This window comes from Montipora foliosa, unplaced genomic scaffold, assembly GCF_036669935.1.
Source record: "Montipora foliosa isolate CH-2021 unplaced genomic scaffold, ASM3666993v2 scaffold_425, whole genome shotgun sequence".
NCBI lineage: Eukaryota > Metazoa > Cnidaria > Anthozoa > Scleractinia > Acroporidae > Montipora > Montipora foliosa.
Genome location: NW_027179729.1, coordinates 157,501 through 165,729, shown reverse-complemented (window position 1 = coordinate 165,729; position 8,229 = coordinate 157,501). Strand labels below are relative to the sequence as shown.

The following is an 8,229-nucleotide window of genomic DNA, read 5'->3' as shown; positions in this document are numbered from 1 at the left end:
AAAAGGCGATATTTCGCACTCTAAAATCCCAAAATTCGCCAAAATCGTGTCTCAGGGGACTGGGGTCGAATAAGGCCCTCGTTTGGCTTTGCTGACGTCACTAGTCGCGCAGAGACGCGTAAACATTCATTTCGCACATAGTTGCTTGCAGTGGTCGTGGAGTTCTTCGATATAATTCTTGTTGTTTTCACCGTCATAATGTCTGAAAGTGATGAAACTACTTCCACTGAAGAGTCATCTTCGATCGCAAGTGGATCTGAAAGCAGCAGTTCGGACGAAATGGAAATTGTTGGCATCGTTCAGCCTTACGCCGAAGAACCTTTGGCACATTCGAGCGACGATGGCGAAGACGATGAAGCTGACCAAGATGGCCTTACTCCTGCCACATTACGTGCACGATTTGAAAGCCAAGTTGCTGTAAATGATTGGTTAGTAAATTACTAATTCGTTTTCTAACGCTAGGGCGAAATACATTCTAACTTGAGGAGCTTTGTGGCTTACCCTTACGCAGTTTTTTTTGTTAGTTTCGTCAGTCCTGTGTATGTTTTGTAGGTGTACATGTGAAGAATGTCCCACGGGGAATTTAGCTGGCGCCTTGGAGCACAGATGCTGCCGTGAAATTGCTCAGGTCCGCCAGAAATTAACCTTCGATGGAAGTATCGAGCGTACAAAATGCATCACAAAGAATGATGACTTCGCTGCAATGACCAACAGAACAGTGCTGTTGCAAGTTGGACCCCTACTTAGAGATAAGAATGGACGAGGCTACCGTCGCCGAGATGGCCAGACAGAAAACCAGTGAGTGTCAAAAGTAGATTGAATAAGGCTCGCCGCGTTTACATTTAAGGATGCCTTCCTTTGGGGTGGTCTGGATCATGGTGCATCAAAGGAACCGGTGAATCCATGACCAGAGTGAATTCACCGATTCATTTGATGTACCATATGATCCAGACAGGTCTTTTATCACTGATTCTGATCCAGAACAACCCACAAGGAACGCATCCTTAGTCAACTTACGGGGATTCTTTATTGTACTCGAAGATCAAAAGGAATAAACCAAGCCTTTGCATTGTTGTCTTGTACTCGCTACCTTGCATTATTTTATAGCTTATGACAAACACATTTGAACATAACCTTTCCTCTTAGGCACATGTACTTTTGCGTTTTATTGAGGACAATCAATCTTCTGTTCTAGAATGTTGAGAGCAATATCATACAGATGGCTTGTACGATGGATTTGTGGCTACCTAGGTTGGGACAATACAAGACCTCTTCCATCCTGTGTCTATAATGTTATCAGGCAGAAGTATCCAACTGAGATGACAAGAGGCTACCAGCCTGGGCAGCAAAGAGATTGACATTTTTTTATAACATAATAGTAACATGTTATTCCATAAAATATCACCCCCTCCCTCATGGTAGGTGGGTGTATTCCCATTGGGTTTACTTTGCACCATTTTGCTTTTCACACTCCTTCCCCTCCCACCTAAAATTGTCCATAAACTTTCATGTGGCGTGTATTCATATTTTGTGGAGTACAGAGAAAAAAGGTTCCATTGTAACTTTGAACATTGCAGACAGCTGCATGGAGGCCATTTACATCCTAACGTGATGGCCCATCACCTAGGTCTATTAATTAAGTGCCTTTCAATTGAATTGTTGAACTACTCTCTTGTTTAATCTCAAATGTACACGTAACACGACATAGCAGGCACCTACCTAGATATTTGAAAGTAGTGTTTTAACAAAGTGAAATCAAATTTAACTGTATCACATGTAATAATAGCTCTGATTGGGCCTTGACAGTATTCAACATTGCTGTGTGATATATTTAAGTTCCCTAAATATAATCATAAAAGGGGGGTAAACCACTTTGCAGTATAATGAATTGAATCAAACTTTGACACACAGAAAATTATGAATTCATAGAGTGGAAGCCAATTTAATCAAAGCAAGTCTATTTAACTCTGGTCTATGCAGAGAGCAGCTTTATGCCCCTTTTTTGGCTTTCCACATTTTGCACATGTTGGCTTTTTTCTCTTCTTCTTAGGTGGTGCTTCAGATGAAACTGTACTTGCTCGCAACTGGTCCTGCTCCTCACTTACAAAAAGCAAAATTTTATTTTTTTTAAATAAAATGCATATATGTATATTAAACACTCAGGTGTTATTTTTTTTGGTATGACCCTCTAAGCATAATCTTGTGCATGTCATTTGGTATGGTATATAGGTTTTTTTTATATATGGCCCTCTGTGCAAAGTCATAGGGCATCAATTAGCAGGGTTTGGGTCTTAAAGGGGTATCAAGTTTGATTTTCTTTATCCTGAAATAGAGAAAGGGCTTCAGAGCCTTTGCTGTACATACTTATTTTGAATTTTAAGGGAGCACCCTCTCCCCCCAGCTGGGTGCTAGCGTTTACATGTTCTTTAGTTGCTATAATTAGTTAAATATTCATGTTTCACCTGCAGGATACAGCTGTGTAGCTTGTCTTTTCTGTCTCTTTTTGTAGCTTTCAACAGCATCTGCTTTTTTCATCCTGTCCTTAAACTGTGAACTGAGTGAAGGTGGAACCTTTGCACTGTACCTGTCTACCACATTTGTAAGCTCTAACCTTGAGGTGTTGAAAAGTTTCCCCTTTATTTCTTGGACATAATCTATTAAAACACCAATGATGATCACAATGTCAATAAAAGAACTGTTACTGTACTACATGAACATGTGAAATTAAGGTACTACATATACGATAAAAACGAATGAAGGCAGGCAGTAGACATTGTTACAGGGATGCCTGGAATGAAACTTTAAGTGACATATGAAATAATGCAGCTAGTAGAAAACATCCCTGTGTATTTGAAACTGGAAACATACCATAAGTTGGTGGCACTGTGACCTCACGGACAACCTCATCGCCCAGCTTAAATTTAGGATAGGTTACTTTTAAGTACTCCTCTCCATCAACAGATATCTTTGTTTGTCGTTGTACGTTCTCATTGAAGTGCAAAGAGGCCAAAATGTGCCTATTAATATATAACGAAACACAATGACAACATGAAATTATAACTAAAATGGAAACAAAATAAAACCATGAATTCACACTGAGTCAAACTGATGAATTTTCCCGAGCAAAAACATTCATATAACAAACAGTATCAGGGCAGATGACAGTGACAAAACCTAGAGATAGAGCAACCAGACAATAGAAAACACATCTACAGTAAAAACTATGCCTCACTGGATAGCAATTTCTCTGTTAGATAGCATTACCCTTCCTTTGACCAGGGCCAGGGAATGCATGTGTCAATAGCAATTGTAACCATTTTGGCGTACTATACCTGCAAAAAGTCCCAAGCCAAGAAAAGCAAACCATCTTTGGATGCCAGTGGTTCAAAGTTGAGTGAAAGCCTTCAAGACAACTAGTCTGGGCATCAGCAGACAGTTTCTTGATGTCATTAACCAGACGCACATTAGTTAGGAGGCTGCTGAGTTTGTGGTAACCCTTAGTTCCTAAAAGAAGGTAAAAGATAATGCATGTTTAACCGTACAAAACTATTTGATTCAGGAAGTCCCTGTTCTTGTTGTTATTTTTTGAGTAAGGACCAAAACAATTCAATATCATTTTGAATTAATGCTATAATTCTGGATTACAATAATTTTTTGTGTACTATGGGTTTATCAATGGTAAATGCCTAGCTCCAAAACTATATTACTACCAAACAAGACTGACTATAATTCACCTATCTTGATCCATCTTCGATTTTCAATCTGATCATCATGAGCACATTTGTTGAACAGGGAAGATTCATGATTGTTGTGTTTATTGGCAACATGCTGCATGAATGAAATCCACTTTGCTGCGATCAACTCTTCAAACCCCTGCTTTGTAGATGTGGCACACCAATACAAATGGTTACGTGCACCTTTGACCCAGTCAGCAATTTTTTCACAACCTTTCTCTTTCCCCAGTTTTGTCATTGCCTTTCCAATTGAGCGTGCCACATGCCAGATGTCAAAGAAGTGGGCACAACTTGTTTGGCATTCCCGTATCCATTTGGCAATTCCCCTGTGTCTGTCAGAAATGAAAACTTTAATGGAAACGCCAGCAGTTTGAAGATAAGAAAAGCAACGTTTTGCCCCTTCAAGCTCCATGGCAGTGCTGCTACCAGTTTCGTTTGCCTGCAGAGAGATTAAAAACGGATAATAATTTGTTCATAACTAAATGATAATTTGTCGTTAGCAAATAAAAAGGGATGAAAACTGACATGTAATAGACGATATTGCCAAATAAAAGCAAGTTGGGTTACATAGGAACACTTTGAAAAGTAAGTAAGAATTAGAAAAAGTCAGAAGATGAACTACATAAAAATATCAGACACTTCAACTTGCCACCCCCCCCCCTCCCCCCCCAAAAAACTACAGTGTTAAATTTTTACTTCCTTGACATTTGATTTTCTGGAATCCACTGTCATGGTGATGATTGGTCAATTTCAACTAAAGCAACAATATCTTTACATAGCTAGTCATTTAATTTAAATATTTAACTGTTTGGACTTGCTACCTGCAGAATTTCAAAATGCACAATTTTGAGAAGGGTGTTAGAGAACATTGAGTAGGCTCCAAATTTAGCACTGTGGCCCATTGAATCGAAATGCCCGTCTCCACTCCACACAACATCTTTCAGTTCCTTAAGTTTAGAAATGAGGCCTGCTTGGTACTGTTCCCAACAGCTAATCACAGCTGGAAATAGAAAGCTCCTTTGATGGTAAAAGAATGTTCTCGCAGAGAAAGCTGACAAGCCCATGTGCTTGAACACCAGTAACACTTTGCTGATAGATGCTCCAGCCATCAGTATAGAAAAACTTAACAATATGTTTCCAAGGGGATGTTTTCCTCCAAGGGTCATGGGCTGGGATTTCCACACAAAGGCATCATCGCCACAATGTTGACATTGCTGACTTGCAATCACCATGGTTCCCCTCAGTTTCATGGTTACTCTTGGACCACTTGTTTTACATTTAAAGCAAAACAGAGAAAACAGTCCCAAAAGCTGGTTGAAGAACACAATAAACTTAGGCTCATCTTGTGCTGGAGTTCCCTGGTCAACCCTGAATGAAAATTTAAAGATGATAAGTTTTACTAGCTTTTCTTACCTATGTATATTTACATTCTGAAGCATGACCACAAGTTCACATTCAAAGCATGCACATAATTTACGTTATGGTATTTGCTGTTTCGTCTTCTTCTATTTCATCTTCACTTTGTGAGCTGAATGCCTCCGAACTCTCCTCCTGCTGGAACCATTCAATGCCCTCTTCATCATCATCCTGAGGTTCACTGTCAGATGATTCGGCTTCCTCCTTTTCTTCTTTGATTTCTTCAGGGTTATCTTCTCTTGTTAGGTCCTTTGGATCATCATTCTAACAACCCAAAGATTAATTAAATAAGGGACTACAAAATTATGACTCCTTAGCACAGTCCACTACTTGAGGTAGATCCCATTTTACAACCGAAAACACATATATACATAATTTGGCAAGTGATCAGTGCAGTGAGTTGGAGGTCTCCCACCTCGTGTGTTCCCCTGACAAAAAGCTTGTTACATACATGTATTCTCCATGAACAAGAAAACAAACTTAAAGTTACATGCATGCAGTCACATCACAAGATAGTGGATTGAGCCTACCTGTTGAACCAGAAGTTGATTACATTTTTCTTTTAGTTTCTCAAGTTTCTTCTGGAGCCGGCTGTGTTTCTTCCGAAGGGACTTGAGCTTCTTTGCCCTGCCAGAACACTTTGTGCAGGGTACTTTTTTTTTATTTGAAGTCGAAGAGCTAGTCTGAAAACCAGACCCTGATGGCGTGGGTTGCGTTGAGGCTATGGAGCCTGGTCTTACAATAGATAAGCTTGAAAAAGCCGTTTCAGCTTCTCTATCTTGTGCTTCAGTAGAAACTGACACAGGAGTGACATCAACATCAAAACACATGGAACTGGAGCCAGGAGTCTCAATGCCAGCTGGGCCACCTGAACTTGTATCTGGCCTAGCATACTCAGTCATAGCTGGTTCAGTAGTGCTGGTACATGGAGTTTCAGTAATAGGGAGAATCTTTTTCCGTTTTACTGAAGTAGCACCATCACTTCCAAAAAGTGCATCTCTTTTGATCTGAAAAATTATGTTGACCAAAGACGACATTGAATCACTTAATGTGCCCTTTCAACATATCAGCCGCAAATGAAAGACAAGCATCTAGTTAATTATTGTAAAATAACTTAAAATCCGTATGATTCAGTTATACTGCATTTTGTCCAATATATCTTGTTGGCATATTGTACCATTTGGATTTTAAAAGATCGAGTGTTACTTCCGGTGCATTTGACAATTATTCATACGTATCGAAAGCTTCAAAGAGTTCCACGGCAAACATTATGCAAATAAGTGGGCCTGTTATTCTGCAGACAAGCCAAATACGGCATTCTAATCAGCAAAGAAAGCATTCATCTTTTTCACATGTTCGCATCACATAATAGTATTCCTTCCGCTATTAACCAACCGGAAGCGTCAACAGTGCGTCCAGCAAAAGGGATCGAAGTTGTTGACCCGTTCACTATTAAACCCAACAATAAAAAGAGAACCTTACAAACGAAACAAATCGCGCAGGAAAGGTCACAATTGGCTTTTCAGGAAATTAATGGATAACTTACGCCGATGTGATTTCATAACAACTACAACTGTAGGCCGAGGGCCTGCATTTAGCTTAGGTATCTTATAGCATGAGATTACTGTTGTCTACTCACCATTCGGCGCTTTCGCGAGGTCAAGGGAGACGTGTATGGCACAACTGTATCTTTGGAAGGAATAGATCCAAGAATCAAACGCCGTTTTTGGTTTACAGGATTTCCGCTCGCGTCGAAAACAGCAATGCTCTTAGAATGAAAGCACGTTTCATCGAAATGCGCCGAACACAGTGCTGAAGATTTTGTCGAGACGAAATCTTTCCTGTGAATTCGGACAAACCGAGCCCACTTCTGCCGTAAAGTTTCGTCCTTCGGAAAATAATGCATAGTAATTCCCGGCGTGCCGGTCTTGTTAGCGCAATTTACAGCGCCGGGGCCGCCAGCAGCACAATACGTTTTACCAGGACGTCTTTTTTTAGTCTCTGCCATGATACTTCCACCACCGATCGTGTCTTCTGCGCGACTAATGACGTCACATCCTTGTAATGCGATCGTTTTGGCCGAGCGGAAAATTGAGACACTATCCGAGCGCCAAATTCGAACTTCGCGCCCCGAAAAAAAAACCTTAAAGAAGGTTGTATTCACCAAAAATTACATTTTTGTACTAAGAAACTGCTAAAGTATCATATCCAGTAAAAAACATTTTTACTTCATATGCACTTTAAGGACGGTGCCTACTATGATTATTGCGCATACGTTCTGCGCATCTCGAGATACTCGGGTTTCCTATCGGTCATGCTTAGGCACCGTCCTTAAATTCCCTAATAGCTGCAACCTAATTGGCCAATACTCGGTTCTTTCATTTCGTGACATTTGATTGGGTGATGAAAGGCACGCAGATTTTTCTCAAATTGGGCGGCTTGTTCAAGGCTGAAGTAAACGTTCCAGCAAAAACTATCCAATTCATTTAAATTTGTTTCGTCTCGGTCCATAAACACGCAAAAAAATATCAATTGTCTAAATTTGACAAAAAATATATCTCTTGGCAATATTGCATTTTGATGCAGCTACATAATTAAAGGATGAATGGGTCAACGACATCTACGTCCCCTTTAACCCTTCCCTACTAAGAGTGATAATATGTAGACATTACTCGGTCTAACGGCAGACTATTTTACTCGTCAATTGAGGCTTCTGCAGGGGTGAAAAAGTTGACAACATCTAGGTCCACTCAAAAACTATTTCCCCTTTAACCCTTCCCTTCCTAAGAGTGATACTCGTAGATTTTACTCTGTGTAACACCAAGCAGCTGTACTCGTCAATGGCGGCTGCTTCACGGGTGAAAAGGTTAACAACAACATCTAGGTCCACGCAAAAACTGTGTCCTCTTCAACCCTTCGCCTGCTAAGAGTTATACTCATAGATTTTACTCTGCCTAACGCCAGACTCATCAAGGGGGAGGGGGAAGGGGCGGTTAAAAATTATGAAGTGTTCAGAAAAAAGACCTGTGTACAGGGGTGTGTAGGATGTTGTCCATAATAGTAACTACAGTATATAAAG

General features: G+C 40.2%; 2 protein-coding genes across 2 annotated transcripts; one reads left to right on the top strand and one right to left on the bottom strand.

Moving 5' to 3' along the window:
• Positions 1-1,358, top strand: LOC137988655 (uncharacterized). The gene is made up of 3 exons (XM_068834635.1): positions 1-428; positions 553-798; positions 1,196-1,358. The coding sequence occupies exons 1-3, from the start codon at positions 199-201 to the stop codon at positions 1,356-1,358; spliced, it is 639 nt and encodes a 212-aa protein (XP_068690736.1). The 5' UTR covers positions 1-198.
• Positions 1,359-2,437: 1,079 nt separating this feature from the next.
• Positions 2,438-7,163, bottom strand: LOC137988654 (uncharacterized). Its single transcript, XM_068834634.1, has 8 exons — positions 6,790-7,163; positions 5,681-6,157; positions 5,212-5,414; positions 4,556-5,102; positions 3,735-4,173; positions 3,333-3,504; positions 2,869-3,017; positions 2,438-2,654 (listed from the first exon to the last, which is right to left on the bottom strand). The coding sequence occupies exons 1-8, from the start codon at positions 7,156-7,158 to the stop codon at positions 2,452-2,454; spliced, it is 2,559 nt and encodes an 852-aa protein (XP_068690735.1). The 5' UTR covers positions 7,159-7,163; the 3' UTR covers positions 2,438-2,451.
• Between the last annotated feature and the right edge of the window lie 1,066 nt (positions 7,164-8,229).